Below are 20,293 nucleotides of genomic sequence, written 5' to 3'. Positions count from 1 at the left end.
AAATAAAAAGTAACTTGAAAACAAACAAATTTTATGTTTTTCTTTATGATCTCAACCTCTAACCCTGCCTCCTAGAAGTCTAAACCATAATAAGACTCCCAGGCCTGGGTACCACAGGGATTTCTCGAATCACCCTTGCTCAAGTCCACCCAGAAAGGGTCTATCTGTAAATCTAAGCCTCTTTCTCATTGTTTCAACTCTTTTGGGTCCAGACAGTTTGGGACAAGTGGTAAAGAGGTTAATACATTCTCATAATGGCACAAAGTTGAAGTTCCTGAGTCCAGTGACCTCAAGCAAACATTCCCTGACCATCCCAGGTCAGAGAACTCTTCCTTCAGAGGGTCCGAGTGAACACTGCTGTGCTTCAGCCCGTAAACAAGCAACACATGACACAAGGAGCTGTTGGGTACATTGTTTGCTCAGCTAACTGCAAATTCAATTAAGAGCCATATCCATATTTCACTGTATCTCCTAGGGGTTGACTGATTCAGTTCAGTTCAGTTCATTTCAGTTCAGTCGCTCAGTTGTGTCCGACTCTTTGCGACCCCATAAATCACAGCACGCCAGGCCTCCCTGTCCATCACCAACTCCCGGAGTTCACTCAGACTCACGCCCATCGAGTCAGTGATGCCATCCAGCCATCTCATCCTCTGTCGTCCCCTTCTCCTCCTGCCCCCAGTCCCTCCTAGCATCAGAGTCTTTTCCAATGAGTCAGCTCTTTGCATGAGGTGGCCAAAGTACTGGAGTTTCAGCTTCAGCATCATTCCCTCCAAAAAATCCCAGAGCTGATTACAGGATGATTTTCTAAGTCATTTTCTTACATTCAACACATAATGTGTTTTTTCCTGATTATCAGGGCAGTTTTTGAATAAATAAATAAATAAAAAAAAACAGAATGAGACATTAGGACCTTAGTTAGTAATACCTTAGGAAGAATTAGTGAGAGAGATTTAGCAGAAAGGCCATACAGTTGAAAGAAATGTGTGTTGCTCTGGGACTCTATGAAACTAGATTTAAATTCTCCACCAAACAGCTAATTTGCTAAATGATGTTAGAGAAATCATTTCATCTTTGGTTTCCAGTATTATTGTAAATAAAATGCAGGATTTGGAATAGATGATTTCTCTAGGACTTTAGAAGAGAAAATTACTAGGAATGGAATATGACTTCAAGTTTAATGACGGCTAACTCTACAAGAGAGTGAGTCCCCACAGAACCCACCCAGCTTAAAAGAAAAGAAGAGTTCTCTCAACAAAGAAAGTGGTTCATTCTAGTAGAGTTTTGAAATACATAGTTGGAGTTGGTTAGATATTATTTAGAATTTTTTACATCTATGGTTTCAAATGAAATCAGTCCAATTGTCTTTTCTTATCTTTATTGGACTTTGGAATCAGTGTTAAATAACCCTCATGATGTGAGTTGAAATCAATATGTTTGTCTTTTCCCAACAGTTTCCTAAATTTATCAATATCTATTTCTTCCAACTGTCCTTAGCACAGTCTCACCCAGCCCTTCTCCCTGTACTTCTTCACTCAGATCACACATGAAGTACCGATATTCTATAGAATTTTAGTTCGGATTATTATAGTAAGTTTTCTCTCTCTATTTTTCAGTCCTTGATTATTTAAACAAGAATGAAAATTTCTAACTTATCTTTATTTCCTATATCAAGTAGTGTTTTCCTGGTAATATATTTTTCTTAGTGGAATATTCAACCCAATTTTATTTTCAAATATGGTTTTTGTTAATATTTTTGTGTCACTTTGAGATTTAAAAAAAATTAGCTATATAGAACATTATGTGTTCAATGCTGTTGTTTTTTTTCCCCTTCAGCACCATAAAAATATTACTTTATGTATCTAGGGTACTACTGAGAAGTCTAATGTTCATCTGATTCTTTTTTCTTATATGTGATGAGCTTTTATTCTTTAAAAACTTTGAAGGGTTTCCTATTTATTTTCAGTGGTCATATATTTCACTGAAATATTTCCCACTGAGTGCTCCTATCCTTTATTTTTTGGCATCTTATAAGTCTTTTAAAACTGAGTTCTTAGGGTTTTGTGTGGGGGTTTTTTTTGTAATTTTAAGAAATTCTCAAAATTATTTCTTCAAAATTTTCCTCCCTTACCTTGATTTTTTTCTTTTTCTTCTGAAATTTCAACTCTATGACTTTTTGCCCAAATCAATATTTCTTTTGTATTTCCATCTGTTGTCCCCATCCTTTTTTACAGGATCTTGTTTTAATATTCTAGTTTATTAATTTGTTATTTTTATCCATTCTACTATCAATCTTTATTTTATTTATTTTTTGGGCATACCACATGGCTTTCAGGATCTTAGTTCCCAGCCAGGAATCGAACCTGTGCCCCCCTGCAATGGAAGCATAGAGTCTTAACCACAAGACTGCCAGAGAATCCCCTGTTATTTTATTTTTTTATGTTTCATATCCCCATTTTGTTTTTTCTTCATAATGGATGGAATAGCTTCAAGCTTCCAATATTTGCTCTTACCATTTTTAGTATATTATTAGACTAATTATAAATGATTCTTCTCTCTGGCCCATGAAGTCCTCTTCATCCAGTACTCCAGTGTGTCTTTAGATGACAATACTTACACTTCTCAGTGGTCTTCCAGTTGCTGCCCATGAGCTCACATTTCCCTTAGATTATCTGCTAGCTTGACTGCAAATGCAAAACGGAGAAGGGGAAGAAAATCTCAGGCCCAAGCTTGGATTGCTTCTGGTGAGTTGGGAACAGACATCTGCTTGTTGTGGTTGTGTAGTTGCTAAATCTCTTTTGCGATCCCATGGACTGCACCCTGCCAGGCTTCCTAGGCAAGAATACTGGAGAGCATTGCCATTTCCTCCTCCAGGGGATCTTCCCCACCTAGGGACTGAACCCGCATCTCCTGCATCTCTCGCATTGCCAGGCAGATTCTCTGGACTCTCTCATACCTCAGTCTTGGGCACTCAGGGTAAAATTGTCTCCTAGAGCCTCACATTTTTCAACACCGTCATCTCCAGGCTAAAACACCTGATGAGACTGAAGGGGTGGGAGCCTGATGGAGGAGGGGCGTCTTGTTAGGAGGAAAACAAGCCAGAGTGCTGGCAAGTTCACTGTGTTGTCTGCTCCTCCCTCCAGCTGGCCTCTGTCAACCCCGGACTGTGCTGCTTTCCTGCCTCTTAGAGTCTCTGGTGGAGAAAGGGCAACGTAGAAAACAGAATTAGCATACTCTGAAAACTCTCTCCCACACCTAGCCCCCCACCCCCTATGAAGGTTATGTCCCACGTCCCCCCTTCCCCCATCAATCCCAAATGGGAATCTAACCATCTTCCAATCTCTCACCAGGAATTTCCTCCCAGTTTTATATCATTTGGGGGATTCCATCAACCTCCCTCTCTTGCTTTTATGGCAAATCCGAGGTCAAGTTTGAGAAAAGAATTCAGCTACATGTTAATATAACATCTTTCCAGGAATGGACAACTTACCAGTGGTTGTCAGAGGGTCACTAGGTCTCCTAGAGAGTACCTTAGATCCTTTATGCGACCCACAGGATAATTTCCTTTAGAAAGTGAAAGTCACTCAGTCATGTCTGACTCTTTGCGACCCCATGGACTGTAACCTGTCAGCTCCTCTGTCTATGGAATTCTCTAGGCAAGAATACTGGAGTAAGTTGCCATTTCCTTCTCCAGGGGATCTTCCCAACCCAGGGATCAAACCTATGACTTTTATATCTCCTGCACTGGCAGGCAGATTTGTTACCACTAGCGCCACCTGGGAAGCCCTACATGAAGGAGTAGGGACCAGAATTCAGCCTCCTCCCCATCCCGCTTCTGTTCAGTTCAGTTGCTCAGTCGTGTCCGACTCTTTGTGACCCCATGAATCACTTCAGCCCCATGGGAATCCTGCAGAACTCTCTATGGAAGCCTAGAACTGCAAAAAACACAGTCTGATGAACCATCATCCAGCATCTAGAGTGTGGCACTGTCTACAGTTTCACTTATTTTACCTTTTCTTGTTAGTTAACAATTCATTATATGAGTAAAAGACTTCGTTTTTTTACTAAATGAATCACAGTGTTTTCCTTTTTCACTGGGAGGAAAGAGTAAGATGAATTGGTGGTTCCCGAGGTTTATTTCCCTTCTTAAGCTTTCATGGATCAGAAAAATATTTAAAACATCTCAGCTAGATCCAGTCTTGGGCAAAGTTCAAGAGTGTTCCGTAAACAAATGTTTACAGAGAGCAATGTAGATTGCTTATCACTTCTGGCTGATGAAGAAACTGTATAAATATCTGCATCAGACCCAGAATCTGGCCTGTGGGGAGGAAGATTATTGATAGAGAAGGGAAAACTGTTCTCTTCTTCAATCATCCAGCTGATATAAACACCCTCCATACTTTCTGGGCATCTATACGTGAGTCCGTGAAGAACTGGGGCTTTGGATTGCTCATTTCTGTATCGTCCCCCCAACCCCTTGGCCAGAGTCTGGCATAATAAGCATAAGGTAGGTACTCAAAAAATATGTGGGGGGCAAAGACCTTGTTCTTGAGCTCTTGGCTTCAGGCTGTCAGAGTGGGCAAAACTATTCCGAAACTTTTTACTGCAACTATCAAGATGACCGGTATAACCTTGTAAGGACTACCTGAAAGTTAACTTACATTTCTACAGCTTAATTCCATATTGCTAGCTTCTTGAATGAAATGATCAGCCCTGCCTGCAAAGTCCCTAGAGACAAAGAAGAAACGTTACATTTGAAGACACAAGACTAATTTGTTTATTAGGTGCGTTCTGTAAGTTGAGGAGGGACATTTTTGGCAAATAAATAAATAAATAATCAGACAAACGAAGGCTTCTAGGGCAAAGGAGCTGAGGAAGAGGAAGCGGAGTCTTTGCATAGTTCTAAATGAACAGGAGGTGGCAGCAGTAGGCAACGTGGATTCGCAGCAGAAATGCAGCACTTGCAAAAACCAGGGGCAGGAGGCTTTGAGAAGGTCAGAAGGTGACTAACTACTTCTTTATCATAGAGACCACGATGCGGCACTTTCGTCCTCACTACAGGTTGCGGGACGTGGCGTCTTACATGATCTGCCTGGGCATTCCATACCCGGTCATGCCTGCCTGGGAGGCTCCCTTGTTGCTGCCCATCTGTAGGCCTATTACGTTCTGTCCCTGGCGAAGCTGCTCCTCGGAAAATCCTCTCCGATTCTGCTGGGCTTTCCTGGGCAGAGGGAATGAGAGGGAACACTATCATTCCGTTTTTAAACCTTTCCCAAGATATGCAGTTAGACATGTTCTTTTGGGGGCCACCGATTAGAAGGACAGCCTTATTCTGAACCACAGTCCTGCCAGGAACTATGGTTCTACCCTGAGCTACGACCCTGCCCTGGGTTGCAGCACCACCTGGGCCATGACCCTACCACAGACGGGCCCTACTCTGATACACGACCTCTCTACTCTTAAGTGAATTTCCAGAATTTCCACAGCAAAGAACCAGTGCTGCTTCTCTGGAGATTTTACTCTCAGACAGCTTTCCTGTCTCTCCTCTCACCAGTTACCTCAAGCCCTTGTGAAAATTAAAATCAGCTCTTTTTTAGTAAGCATTTCATTCATCCCACTCCACCCTTTTCTGTACGGGGCCAAGGATGAATGTCCCACCTTAGAGCTGAGGGATGTAGTGAGTTAAGGAGGTGAAATTTCTTACCCTAGACAGATGTCTGCGAGCTTTAATGAAGAGCCAGATAGTAAATAATGCTGGTTTTATGGGGTCACTAACAAAATGGGGGCTAAAACCAGGGTTTCACCTGGCAATATCTAGCTTTTCAGACCAGGTTCATTTACATTGCCACAAGCTGGTACCTTTTTAAACTGTCAAGAAGAAGAGGGGATTAGAGGAATGAAGGGTCAATTATCTGTACAACGTGCTCTTTTCATCTCCCACTGAGCTATTGGGTTAACTTTAAGCTCCCTTGCTACCTCTCTCTGCCCCAAACAAACAGCAAAACAAATTTCTTTAGGAAAAGGCCCTTTACCGACACAACGATATAATTTATTATCCACTTCAGGCCACCTCTGAGAATGACAGAGAATGCTATTAATGGATATGCTAGGAGGACAGGACTGTTCCAACAAATAAAAACATATTTTACCTTCATTATGTGGGAAAATAAATAAATATGTGCATTCAGGGCAAGTTGGCTCATAATAAAACCAAATTCAAACATGAAGGCACATGTGAGAAAAGCCATTCAGTTCTGCTCTGCCTCAGGAGAGACATAATGTGGGCAGAGCTGCAGTGTTCAGGTATCTGAAAAGCAGGAAAAGCTCTGGTGGTATATTCACCTGAACTGGCAGCATAGGTCTAGCCTTGTTCCGGGAGATTCAGCTGTGGGGCTGTGTTTGCCTGTTTCTCGCCTGGACTTTGTGTCCAAACAGCCTCCAGGGAGCTCCAAGGCTTCAGATGCTCACTTTTGTTAAAATCATCCTCGGCCCAGGGAAGGGGAGAGCGTGTGACTGGAAAGGTCTTTTTACCTGTGAAACCAAGACGGTTCTCCCCGGTAACAGCCATCATCCTTGGTGACAGCAACGCTGCCCAGAGCCATCAGGGTCCTCTGCACAGCCGCCATGTCCTTTCCTGGAAGCCAATGAAGAGATTAAAGCCAAGTGTGTGTCGGGGCCAAGGAGTCAAGGAGCATGGGGCTGGACCTCTGGGAAGAAGTTCTCATAGGAGGCTATAGTTGAGCACACTGGAGGGAGAGGGATACAAAATACACCTCAAAGTGGCCCAAAGACAACCATAGCCAAACTCTTCAGAAAGGAACAACAACAAAAAAATCTCCTGACTAATTATTCTTTATGTGGTGCATGCCAGAGATCCCCAGGTTCTAATCCATTCCCAGTTGCATGCATAACACATTCCAATAACTGAGCAGCTCAGACAGAGGTGGGTCTCTGCTCTTAGCAGAGGCCCCAGCCTCCGAGGGTTCTACAAGCAGTGGTGAGGGGAGGTGCTGTGGGCAGGCTGGTGTGGGGGTCTGCACAGGAGATTTTCTTCCGGACTGAAAAGAGAAAAGGAAACTGCAAAGATATTGACTGGATGGATGAACTGCACCAAACCCCAGGAGGATTCTTCCTTTTACTTTATCTGGGTTAAAAGGGTCTAAAATCACCCATGTGCATCAAATTGAGTATTCACTTGGTTCTTTGGGCTGGAGGCCTGGCAGATGAAGAAAAGCAAATCAACACAGAGAGCATCCAGTGTGACGTGGTGAGAGGCTCTTCATTTTGTGCTGCTTGAAAGGAGCTAAATGGAGATAATAAATAAATGGCTTGCATGAGAGAGAGTGAGGGAGGGAGAGAGGAGGAGAGACTGAGAGGGAGTGAGGGAGAGGTATGCCCCCTCACTCAGGGGGAAGGGGCACACTGTCACCGAAGGAGCCCTGACCCTTCAGCCACGGAGCGGACAACTGGCCTACAAGGCAGTCTCCTCTTCCATCCTTTCTCCCCTCCCCGCTTCTAGCCAGCTGACATGGCCTGGACAAGGAAAAGGGAAGTTGCTACTGTGTGCTTAGCCCCACAATTAAGAACCAGATCAAAGGCATACGTACGGCACAAGCGTGAAGCGCAGAAGCTAAAGCCCCAGGCTGGGGGAGAGGTGCAGTGTTCAGCCTAGCAGGGGGCTGTGAAAGTTAAGGGCAGACATTAAAGTTCCTCTCCAGACTGAGTGAACCATCTGCAATCTCCCCAGGGCAGGCTGCTGCAGCCTAGTCCCCAGAGAATACAGAATTGCAGGGGAAAGGCTGACAAAAAGTGAGAATGGAGCATAACTATAACAAAATAAACTATTAAGGCCTGTAGAGGAAGTCCAGCTCAGGATGTCCATTTATTCAAAGAGGAGGGAGAGACAGCAGATCCTCATCTCTGTCCCCGCCCCTCCTACACTGCCCACATTAACCACAGGACGATTTCCTGGATTGTGAGGCCCTGTGGGATGGATAATACATACAGGGACGAAACTTTCTCAATGGAGAGCCCCACACCAGATGCAAGGAACAGCTGGGCTGGTGGAGAAAGGAGGATCTGGGCAGCAGATGGAAGGAGGTGGGCCCAAGGGATACTGAGAAGTCAGAGAGAGGAAATGAAGGAGAGGTTATGAGAATGTTCCCTCTCTTCTGCAGATTTAAAACATTTCTGTGACTGTCACTGTATCATAGGATACATTTTTTTGATAGAACTGTCATGATGATATTCTGAAAGATCACTGCGGGAGGAGATAGGGAGAGGGCTTGCTTTCAAGCAGTGAGCCATTAAAGAGAATCTCGAGAAACTGAAGCACATGGAAGCTTAGAAAGGTCTGGGTACGTCACTCATCTCCACTCTCTACAGGAAGCACACCAGAAATCTGTGCCTGGTGGTTGGAAACAGCACATCTGGCATGTCCAGGATCTGGGAAAATGTGGAGCCTGGCACCTGGCAAGCAGCCACAGATACTTTCCTGGTGCCAGGGGTGGGAAGCAAGCTCTGTTAAACCATAGACCCAGCCCCCATCCCATCACATAGGGCTAACACACACACACTGCATGAGCCCAGAGAGGAGGAGAGGGAGAGCTAAGCTGGGGCAAGGGGAAGATATCCAGGAATGTAGACCTATAAATCCTACCCTACCCTCTAGCCAGAAGCGTCCAAAAGGAAGAAATTGTGTGATTGGGCAAAAGAAGCTGGGTAAACAGGCATTAGACAGGGAAAAACTGGAAAACCTTTTTTAAAAAAGAAAGGTCCGGAGACAAGAGATTTGTTATAAATGATAGGCTAAACACTTTATTGGTTTCCCTGGTAGCTGAGATGGTAAAGAATACGCCTGCAATGTGAGAGACCTGGGTTCGATCCCTGGGTCAGGAAGATCCCCTGGAGAAGGGATAGGCTACCCACTCAAGTATTCGTGGGCTTCCCTTGTGACTCAGCTGGTAAAGAATCCCCCTGCAATGCGGGAGACCTGGGTTTGATATCTGGGTCAGAAGATCCCCTGGAGGAGGAAATGGCAACCCACTCCAGTATTCTGGCCTGGAGAATCCCATGGACAGAGGACCCTGGCAGGCTACAGTTCATGGGGTCGCAGAGTTGAACGTAACTGATCGACTTTCACTTCAAAAACACTTCATTATATGTGATTGTGAGCTCCATTTTGTAGCTGTTGCTGCTAAGTCGTTTCAGTCGTGTCCAACTCTTTGTGACCCTACAGACTGTAGCCCACCAGGCTCTATGACCATGGGATTCTCCAGGCAAGAATACTGTAATGGATTGCCATGCCCTCCTCCTGGGGATCTTCCCAACCCAGGGACTGAACCCATGTCTCTTACATCTCCTGTATTGGCTGGCGGATTCTTTACCACTAGAGCCATCTATGAAGAGGTGGCTCAGACGGTAAAGAATCTGCCTGCAATGCAGGAGATTGGGGTTCAATCCCTGGGTCAGGAAGATCCCCTGGAGAAGTGCATGGATACACACTCCAGTATTCTTGCCTAGAGAATTCCATGGACAGAGGAGCCTGACGGGCTATAGTCCGTAGAGTCACAAAGAGTCAGACACAACTCAGTGACTAACAGTTTCACCGACCCCCATGGACTTGATATGATTCCTCCCAAAAGGTGGATGGAAAAATTAACTTAGGAAAGTTAATTAACTTGCCAGAGCTACCCAACAAGTAAATCAGGGCCAAGCTCTAACTCAGGTCTGTCTGAAGGCAAAGCCCACAAACAATCTAGGAGGCCACACTGCCATCTCCCACAGGCATAAAATCCCCATAAAATCTGGGGCACAAATTTCAAATGACCTCAAACCTTTGTTTTGTTTGGAATAATTTCTCAACCCTAGTCAGATTAAAGCAAAAGAAAGCAATTGAGGCCCAGAGATCCCCACCAGTTTGCAGATCAAGTTAAAATAATTATTGTCAAGATTAAGTAATATAAATGAACAGAAATCTGCCTTCTGCAACCAGTTCATGTCTATTTTATTTTCTAAAAGGCACACTTTGGAAAGAATTCTACTATTTTGGGTGAACCAAATGGGAAGAGAGCCTCTATTCCAGCCTCATTTCTCTTGCCAGTTCAGAAGCTCAGATCAAGTGCTATTGGGTAGAAGCGGGCTGTTTTTGGAGGTTGATTCCTGTCACTGAGAGTCAAACATTGAAATGTTTGAAGGAGCAGTGAGGTTGGGAAAGATCTGTGAAGTGAGCCAGTTATAAAGCCGCAAAAGCTAAACTGCTTGAATCACAACCGCACATCCATCTGCCTAGAACCCAGCCTGCTATAGAACATAGTTTCCCAAGCTTCTGGAATTATTTATCAGATGAGGTTGGGGGAACACTTTAAAAATATAAAAATTTCCTGACTTTCTTTAAAAAAAAAACATGAAATTTGAGGTCATTCCCTGGAGGGACTGATCTGGCAGTCCTGGGTGGGGCCTGAGAGTTTGTATTTTTAATAATCTTTCCATATGATTCATGCCATCAGACAAGTTTAAGAAACATGGGTTTCACCTGGTGACTCCTAACTAGACCGATTATCAGAATTACTTGAGGATCTTGAAAATTCACACCCTGGGACAATCTCCTGTGATGATTCTGATGCAGCCAGATGGACATGCAAGCACTGCCTCCAATACTATACTTTTTTAATTTTTAAAAACATCCCAATGTCTGATATGTGGTAGGTACTAAATTAAAGTTGCTAAGCCATAACTGCTTCCTTCAGAGCTACTCTTCACAAAGTCAGAAGTAACATCAATAGTTAAATCCACATTGGGGAGGCTGCTCAGAACCTCAGAAGCTTGGAATTGCTTTGCTTCCTGAAAACTACCCCTAGTTACTTTGACAAGACCGCTTGAAACTGCTGTTCAAGGCTATTTCTCCAAGAAAAAGAGGGTGAAAGAGGAAGAAGGGGGAGGAGGAGAATGGTTCTAAAGTACCAACTAGGTGCTGGGACTTTTCTAGATGCCGGGAGTGTATGAATGAGACTGAGTCCAGGTGGCGTTGGTGGTTTAGTCGCTAAGTCGTGTCCAACTCTTGCGACCCCATGGACTGTAGCCCTCCAGGCTCCTCTGTCCATGGGATTGTCCCAGGCAAGAATACTGGAGTAGGTTGCCATTTCCTTCTTCAGGGGACCTTCCTGACCCAGGGACTGAACCTGAGTCTCCTGCATTGCAGGGAGATTCTTTCCCGACTGAGCCACCAGGGAGGCTCAGAGTCCAGGTGGTGATCTGAGACCACTGGCCACAGAAGGAAAGTGATACACAAAAGAGAGGGGCCGAGTTTACATAACAGCTCAGGATTTTAATCAGGCTCCTGAACCCTTCCAGCCCCCTATCATAGGGGAAACTAATATTAGACTTGCAATTATAAAAAGAGATGGTGGCAAGGTAGCTTTCCTTGTCAGAATCTCTTAAAGCAACTTACTTGACAGCACTCTGTTCCCTGTTTACTGCTTTATCACAGCGCAGTGTCTCCCCAGTATGGTCTTACAATCCAGCGATTAAAGGATCATGTCCGGGGGGATGGGCCAAGGGTTCTATATTATAAGGAACCCCAGTGCCCATAGAGTTTGAAGGCTTTTACCAAAAAGATACCTGAACAAGGATTCTGTTCCCTTAATTTTTAAAATTATTTTCATTCTCTTATGCATGTCTTTGGGTAGAAAAAAATAACAAAAAGTTAAAGAGAAAGAAATAAGGCCAGAGGAGTCATCTGGGCAGGTATAGTCAGGTTGGATACTCTGCTTTCAATACTAAAATGCAGTCTTACATTCAAAGCTCTTGCTTTGGAATTACTTTTATTTTACATTATTCTTGACTCCACCTTGTTGCTCTTAGAATACTGGGTGGTTTTTTTTTTTTTTCAATCTTTCTGGGACTTATAGAGAAAGCGGTCAATGGATGAAAAAAACATTTCTTATTTTCCTGAGTAATAACTTAGGCATAACCCTCAGTTCTCCACTCAAGGTAGAAAACTATTGCTTTAAATCAGGGTGAAATGTCAGAGGGTAGGTTGGGCTGCTCTGTGGGCTTTATAAATTTATACTCCTTGCCTCGCTGAAAAATTCTGTAGGGCAGTGGTTCTCAGAGTGGAGTTCCCAGACCAGCAGAAGCAGTATCACCTGTGAATGGGTAAGAAATGCAAATCCCTAAGCCCCACCCCAGACTTAATATCTCCAAAACTCTGGGGCTGGGGTCCAGTAATCTGGGTTGTCACAAGCCTGACAGGAGGTTCTTTCTGGTGCACACTGCAGTTGAAGGACCACTGCTGAAGGAAGAGCCCGCCACACACCAGAGTGAGCAGTGCCTGGAATAAATGCAGTAATGGCTGCTCTGAGAGAAAAGGAGGCTTCAAGCAGCAGGCATTTCTGTAATGTCTCAAGTCACCACGGGTACTGTACAATGTCCCTGAACAGCTCTCAGACTGGGTGAAAAGTCTCGTCTTTTCTTACTATTGAGGAATGACACATACAGTGACACCTCCCAGAGAACATATATGGCTCCATATTTGGAATATATTCCAGGCACTCCACCCCCAGTATAAACCTCTCCAACACTCAGTCATCAAGGAGGGGAACACGAAGACGGCATAAAACCATGTGTCCCAGACCCTCATCAGTAGGATTATGGGGAAGAGCGATCAGATTTGATTGATCTTTGAGTCTTGTCTACTCTGACATTCTAGAATTCTAGGTGTCTAATGCTCATTTTGCCTGGTTATGCATGGGAACCAAAAAGGGTATTTATTGATGGATTGACAGCAGAGGGAAAAAAACCAATGTTTATTAGGTGTCCCTTAGCCAGGCATCACGCTAGGCATTTTATACATTTAATCCTTGCAAGAATCCTACAAGGGAAGAGCTGATTATAGAAGGGAACTGAGCCTCTGAGAAACTAAGCAGTCTAACCAAGGTCTGGAGCATGACGCTAAAACTCACGCTCTTCCCATAGTACCAAGACACCTCGGTTTGGAATAGGCAAAGCAATGTATATCATGGGAAAAACATGAAGGGTAATGACCATAGAGGTGGAAAAAAGTCAATAAAGAGACCCAAAAGATGACCCCTCGTTTTGGAGAATGACCAGAGGTGAAGCCACTGGAGATGACAGAGAGAGAAAAGGTCATCCAGGCAACCCTACCGGCCGCTGTGTGAGGCCCTTAATGAAGTCCATTCATTCCAGACAGAACATGTTCCCTTCCAGCCTTGCTCCTGCTGCCCTCACTTTCTGTTAGTCTTTTTAAAGAGACAATGATAATAGTAACTTGAAAATTGCTATCATATTTTATGGTCTACTCTTCCACAGTATAAGCACTGCGCTAAGCACTTTTAATGCATTGTCTCATTGACATCTCACATCAACCCTGTGAAATAGACACTATTATTCCCATTTTACAAGTGAGAAAATAGAAGCTTAGCAAAGCTCATTGGTAAGTGGTGGAGCAGAGGTTTGAAACTGGTGGTCTAATTTCTGACTTAGGGGCCTGCACTCTCCTACCCTCCAGGGTGACATTCCTTTGCACGCTTTGTGACCAGCACACTCACTTGCTCTCATGCATTATCTCTTACACACACAGACACCCCTCCTTTTCCGGCTCCTCCCTTTCTCTTCTTCCCCCTTTCCCTCCACAGAAGAGATGCTGAAAACTAACCTCCATTGCTCTTCAGAGTCACAACTGAGATGGCCCCACCCGTCCTTTCCAGGGACCTGGGGTGAATCCCAAACCTGCCAGGCATCCACCTTCTCCCATCCATGAGAAAGACCTCTCCTTCCATGGCTCTAAGCCGCCCTCACTGCTCCTCTATCACTGAAAGGAACAGGTCACCCAGCTTCCTTCAAGGGGAACTCCAGTAACCTTATCTGTATCTCTGTAGTTGGGTTGTTTTTTAGACCATTTAGCCCTGGGTTCCTTCTTAAGGCCTTGAACCTTTTATCCTGGTTGCCCCCAAATCCATTCCAAACATTTCACCTTGTATCTAAAAGGGTTTTCAAGATAGAGGATACCTCTGGGGCGTCTGCCTGTCTAAACAACTGAAGCTAAAAGAGAAGGCATTTGGCAAGCTTTGGGCTTCTGCGGCTTTATTCATCTGCGACATAAGAGCAGCACAGAGTCACTGGGCAGCCATGGGCAAGCAGACGCCTTACTTAGGAAGATGCCAAGCAGGGGAGACAAGGCACTGAGAGCTGTCGAGTATAAAGTGCCTGCAGACAAGGAAGAGAAGTACCCAGGCAAGGAGGGCTGGCCCCTTGGAGCCACAGCTACCATGACCACAATGCATGGAATCAGGAGTGAATGTGAGTAATGTGAAATTTGATGACAGCATTAAAACCACAGGTCAGGTGCAGAAGAGCAAGAAGAATGTGAAACTAAGCTAAGGGGATGGCCCGTCCAATAGCTGAGCACACAAACATGGACACCCTCTCACGCACATAGGCATATCGACACCTGCCAGCCTGCCCAGCGGCATCCCTTAGACTCCAGCTCACTCATCCCCAGACTCGCAGGGGACCAGCAGCTCTGGCAGAAGGATCCAGCCTCATGCTTGTTGGTGCTGTTGTTCCATGGCTTTCATTCCTGGACTCACCCAGGGCCACATCGCTCCCCCATCTCTGCTCAAAGTAACTCACTTTCCTGCCTCTGGCTCCACTGTATGGTAACCAGCCCAAGCTGCAGACAAGGCTCCTGGGGGATGTCAAGTATCCCTTCTAGCACACAGAATGAATCTCCCAACCTCAGTCCTGAGTTGTCCCTCCATGGAGGGGCCCACCAGGCCCTGGAGCCTCTAGACACTCTGAAGTATCTGTTCTATGCCAGCTCTCCTGACCACAGCATCTCAGCCACAGCGCCCTAGCAGTAATCAGTTGCCTTCCTTATTTCCTTTACAGCCCCATCTTTCTTTGCCCTGGGAGCCCACCTGTCCACCTCAGAGTGTCTGCTTTTCCCCTTTTCTCTAGGAGTATCACCCTGCCTTGGAGCCCACCCTTCTACCACCCCATCTCAGGCTCCTGCTGTCACACTGATGCCCCTCAACTTCCCTCTTCCCTGAGAGCTAGCTGATGCCTGGGGTTGGGGCAGGTAGTACAATATACATAAGTAATTGTGGGTGAGCTCTAGTTTCATCATCATCACCTACTTTACTTATCAGGGAACCCTTGCCCCCGTCCTCCTCCCCTTCACTGCTAGCACCTCCTGTGCCTTAAGTTCACCTGTGTGATCTTTGGAAAAGAGGAAAGACAAGCAAAGCCTCCTCAGCACAGAAAAGCACCCTTGGGCTCCCCACCTCCCCCAGCCCTCCCAGTTTCTTCCTTATCCTATATACTTCCTGTACTCGGTGGGGTGGGGGGACTCACTGGGACCCCTTCCATTCACACAAACCTGCCAGCACAGGGGCTCTCACCTTCCGTCCCACACAGCCCTGAATCATACTCCCTCTCCTCCTCATCTCCTCACTCATGGTTATGACTCAACAGCACACTCGTGGTGTAGGGGAAGGAAATAGCATGCTGGCCAAAGCATGGCATGCAGACAAGTGAAGGCCCTACTCTGACATCACAGAGCCTGGGTTTGAGTCCTGGCTCTGCTAATTACTAGCCAGTCATACGACAACACCCCCTCTCCTGGAATTGTTAGGAGAATTGATTGGTATTATGCAGAAAGGCAGTAGTACTGTGCCTAGTGTTGAGGAAAATATTGATAAGCAATAGGTATTATTAGCAAGGAAAAATCAGCATAGTTTTGACCTATAAAGCAGGGACTAACGCTGAACGATGACATTCTGTGGGGATTTGGAGGCTAGTGTCCGTGAGGTTCAATGGCCTGGCCCGAAGGTCTGAATATCTGAGCTTCTAAATAATAGCAAAACATGACTGATAAACTGATCGGCCTCCTAGGATTTTTAAGTACTCATCTGTGAAGGAAACAGGAAATGCCAGTTCTCTGCATGACATGGAGACAGGGTGTGTGTCGGGGGGTGAGGATTAAGGAGGCAATTGCTTCTTTATAAGGTGTTTAGTAGAATGGTCCTCTGCTAGAAATATGGTTCAACCATCATCTGAATACCCCTTCATATATCATTGTCTCCTGATCCCAGGAAAGTCTGTCCATTCTCATTGTCAGTAGAGCCACTTGGGCCACTGCCCCGAGTATCCTGTTGATTGAACCACCGATGACAGCTGGTGACAATGAGTATGAGAGTGAAGCGTCAACGTGGTAGCCCTGCTCACACAAGTCCCTCCCTCTCCTCACCGCGGCAGGCCTGGTGTGGAAAAACTTGCTTGGATGGAAGTGTACATTTGGGCTCCAGGGGACTCTGAGCCCTGTGACCGTGGGTCCCAAATTCTCTGGTGGTATCTCCATCCACATCACTTTCCCTAATGGTGGTGGATTGATAAATATGTCTAGAAACTTGATTTCCTTTTTATGCCTTGTTAGATTTCTTAATTCACAACTATAAAAGAAAAAATCATTTGTCACTGTCTCTGAGCAAATACACATCTGCAAGGCATAGTCATCAACCTCCCAAGTAATCATTTAATACAAGGCTGGGGTGCTATTATTTCTCAGATTGAATGACAAAGTTGTGCCAGGCAGCTTTGTCTATAACCCTGGCTGCTGGTGAGTCAGAAGCATACTTGCCGACCCCCATCCCCTCCAGGAGCTATCATTTGTAGAGAAAATTATGTTGTGGGAGGAGTAAAAGAAAGGAGAGGCATCCATGCAACCTTGTTAGCTTCTTCTCCACAGAGGCTTCTGTTTATGCCTTTAGTTTGCGGGGTCCCTGCTGTGTCCCGAGGTGTGTGTTCCTTAGAGGAGGAACACTTGCAATAGAACATCACAAAGTAGGAGGCAAACAGCGCGCCTGGGTGACAGCTGATAATCCTCTCACATTCTCAAATCACATGTGCACACACGCATGGAAGCACACGGAAGAACACTGTGGGCAGGTTTCACAAAGAGAAAAGCAAAAGGGTGGGGGAGGGGAGAAAGAGCGGAAGGCACGAGAAAGCTGTTTACCTTCCCACAGATCCACGGTCTGAAAAATGTCGGTGGTCCTGACACCATAGATCTCCGCAGCTTTTAGGAACTGGGAGATCTGCTCCATCTGCTTAAAAGCCATCTTGGACTCTGAGATCTTGGGAATGGGCTCTTGTCCTGGTGGGTATAAACTGTTTATCAGCTTGCACAAGACCTGAAGAAGGAAAGGGTGGGGGTGGGGGTACAGAATCAGTGTTTCCCTTTGTATTTACTAGTCCCTAAATGCAAAGTGAAATCCTGGCCCCCACAGGGCACAGACTACAGGTTTGGGCCTGGGCCAATCTGGCACCCCAGAAAGGCATGGGCTCTGAGCTGGGTGGCCAGGCTCCCACACTGAATCCCAAAAACCCATCCTCTGGCTGCTCCTGACCGTGATGAGGCCAGTAGCTTGGGAATCCTCTTCCCTCCTAACTCCTCCCTTCCTTTTTCTGGGTGAGGGAAAGACTGTTTAGAGAGGGAATGTGTGCAGTGATGCAGTCACGATTTCAAGCTTTCTATGGAGGGATGAGTTAGTGGCTTCCAGAGAGGTAGAATGATATAGTATTATTTCTTCCATCAAAAGGCAGATCAGAATCAGGCTTCAATAATGCATCGGGTAAGGGCTAATGATATGTAAAGGAACCAAACCGGGTGGCTCCCCCCAGATACCTATAACCAAAGCGCTGGGCATAACCCAACAGAAGCCTGGGACAGCAGTTATGTAACAGTAAATCACAGCCTGTGGGAAAAGACCGGCTAGTTGGCATCAGCAGAGCCTGTGGTCCCCATCCACCCAAATACACAGCAGCACCTCCTTAGAAAAGCAGTTATCAAATAAGGATTCCCTTCAGTTTCATGAGAATCCATCCATTCAACAGACAGGCACTGAGCATCCCCAAGGCAGATAGCTCCAGGAAGAATGGGAAGGTGGTGAGTCCTACTCCTCCACCCCTTCCTTTGTTTTACTATATAACCAACCTATTACTCCTGGGGGAAGGAATCCCCTCCCCCCCACCCCTCATCTCCCTTCCAGGAGCTGATGCACCAAGAAGGCTGGAAAGATCTCAAGGAAATACTTATCTCTACTCTCGCTGTAAAGAGCAAAAGGGCTTCCAATCTGCCAGCAACTCAGAAGCAAGCTGTGATGTCTGGGATGGGCGGAGGGTACTAATCTAGCGAGGGAATTCTAGCAGGGAGCCCAGATCGTCCATCCCCGAAGAGATAAAGGCATTCCCATCTCCATCCCCACGAGACAAGAGCTTGGCAGCCAGCCTCACGTGAAAAGAGGAGACCCTGGAGGGCTTCCCTGCGCACCGCTCGCCCCTCATCCACTAGGATCGTTGCCGGTCCTTACCGTTCCGTCCATCAACCATTTCTGAAAATGGGCCCTGCCCGGGGGCGGGTGCTCTATGTCCTCGGCGCACTGAAGGATGATCCAGTCCACCAGCTTGTTCTCCAGGTCCGCGTCGTACTTCTGCTCGATCTTCTCCTGCACCTCTCGGCTTAAGCCGTAGCTCGGGCCCCTGTTAGCCATCTCTGGAAGAGAAGAGAGGACACGCGAGGCATCCACACAATAGAGCACCCGCCCGGCTCTCTGCACCCTGGGCTGGGATGTGGCTGGGCCGCCTGGCCCGGCAGCAGCAAAGCGGGCAGACAGCCGGGCGTGGTTTAAATCAAGGAGCCAATGAAGTCACTGGGGTTTCACCTACAAACGGGAGAGAAAAGCGCAGCCACGCGCCAGTGACTCTTAGAATAAAGCCCCTGTCTGTCCGGGGGGATAGGGGCTGGGGGGTGGGGGGATGGATGCCACCTCTCAATCCCGCCTATCAATAAGACGAAACGACGCACCAGGACTCACAATCAAGCCTGAAGCCCCGGGGCAGTAAGGGGGCTGGGTGGTAGTCGTTTCTTCCTTCCTCCCAGAGGCACTTTTGCAAAGGCAGGAACCCTGAGATGGGAGAGAGCAGGTAATTAACAGGCAGGGAGGAAGGCCCCCTTGACGTTGCGCTGCTGATGCTACAAGCGCCTGGGAGAAGGGTACACTGATTCGATTTTCTCATGGCTGAGGAGGGTCAAACCAGGGCCGTTGCTAAGAGCCTTCCAAAAAGCCAGCCCTCTCGGGTGTCAGTCAAGCCCGCCCGCCTCCCTCCCGCGGAGAGCTGCTTTCTCAGCCGCACGATTCTCTCCGCTGCTCCGGGGGACAGCCGGCGTGGCGCACGAGGCCCGCGCACAGCTGCGCAGGGGCCGGGGCCTGTGGGAGAGTCCGTTCTCTCAGCTGTCCATCTGTCAGGAGTTGCCAAACCACTTTGCCCCTGCCCGGAGGGGAACAGTTGTCTGGTGGGGCGGGAGGGGCGGGGCTGGGAGCTGCAACGCTCAGCTTGTTCTGTTGCCAGGCGGATTTCATCCAGAAACTTCCATCCTGGTGGGAAACCTCTGTGCCTCTGTTTGACTTATTCAAGGAGTATAGCATTTTAATGCGATTTTTAAGTCTGAAAACACTGAGTACACGTTTTATGAATTAAAGAGAGCTCAATGTATGAAGAGTTCTTGGAGTGAAAGATTTCTATAAAGATGTCATCTGTTTATTTTAATTAAGGACCAGGAAGGCACAGATGACACGCTGTCAGTGGTCACTGCGTATTTGGTGTGAGCAAACCAGACCTTGCGAATAATCTTCAGACCTAAGTTGGCCTGAAATTTTTAGAACTGCTGAAGGTCTTGGTGGTTTGTCTTCCTAGACTGTAAGTCACTTGGAGGTAAGAAGTCTTGTTGGGACTTCTTGGTGGTCCAGTGGTTAAGACTCATATGTTCCACTGCAAGGGGACATGGGTTCAATCCCCAGTTGGAAGACTACTAAGATCCTGTATGCAAGGAGATGTGGCCAAAAAAAAAAAAAAATTAAGTCTTATTAGTGTTATGTAAGTCTGGGTACTTTTCATGGGAAAAACATCACAAATTTTCTTTGGTTTATTCAACAACAACAAAAAAAAATTTTTTTTTTTTTTGAGTATTTAACTGTGTGAAGTACTGTTCTGGAGAGAAATAAAATATAAAATTTTCCTCTGGAATAGATTGATTAGTTGACTCAGAACATTAGATAAAACAAGTCTAGCACATGGGATAGTGATCTTTGTCCCTGTGGGAAATTGATTTGAAGCTGTGCAGGAAATGACCTCAAACAATACATGAATTGAGAAAAATCTCCTGCCAGCTGGGGCCTGGACTCCTGAAAATCTAATTACTTCATAGTTATGTGGG

The 20,293-nt window shown here is 46.1% G+C and overlaps 1 protein-coding gene across 3 annotated transcripts; it reads right to left on the bottom strand.

Annotated features, from left to right (window-relative positions):
• Positions 1-4,750: 4,750 nt before the first annotated feature.
• TAGLN3 (transgelin 3) lies at positions 4,751-19,199 on the bottom strand. 3 transcript variants are annotated; one of them, XM_061391361.1, is made up of 5 exons: positions 18,894-19,199; positions 18,390-18,571; positions 17,036-17,210; positions 6,529-6,631; positions 4,751-5,218 (listed from the first exon to the last, which is right to left on the bottom strand). In XM_061391361.1, the coding sequence occupies exons 2-5, from the start codon at positions 18,567-18,569 to the stop codon at positions 5,077-5,079; spliced, it is 600 nt and encodes a 199-aa protein (XP_061247345.1). In that variant the 5' UTR covers positions 18,570-18,571; positions 18,894-19,199; the 3' UTR covers positions 4,751-5,076. The 3 variants fall into 3 exon arrangements, with proteins under 3 accessions (XP_061247345.1, XP_061247256.1, XP_061247163.1); XM_061391272.1 differs by having other exon boundaries at positions 18,884-19,139; XM_061391179.1 differs by having other exon boundaries at positions 18,390-19,137.
• Between the last annotated feature and the right edge of the window lie 1,094 nt (positions 19,200-20,293).

Source organism: Bos javanicus, chromosome 1, assembly GCF_032452875.1.
Source record: "Bos javanicus breed banteng chromosome 1, ARS-OSU_banteng_1.0, whole genome shotgun sequence".
NCBI lineage: Eukaryota > Metazoa > Chordata > Mammalia > Artiodactyla > Bovidae > Bos > Bos javanicus.
The sequence above is the reverse complement of the archived record's forward strand: the minus strand, read 5'-3'. Positions and strand labels throughout refer to the sequence as shown.

Excerpts from the sequence above, each read along its gene's own strand:
- TAGLN3 (XM_061391361.1), bottom strand. The coding sequence starts at position 18,569 with ATGGCTAACAGGGGCCCGAGCTACGGCTTAAGCCGAGAGGTGCAGGAG. Across the intron at positions 17,211-18,389 it reads AATGGTTGATGGACGGAACG|GTCTTGTGCAAGCTGATAAA; the intron begins GTAAGGACCGGC and ends TTCCTTCTTCAG. Across the intron at positions 5,219-6,528 it reads GAACCGTCTTGGTTTCACAG|GAAAGCCCAGCAGAATCGGA; the intron begins GTAAAAAGACCT and ends CCCTCTGCCCAG.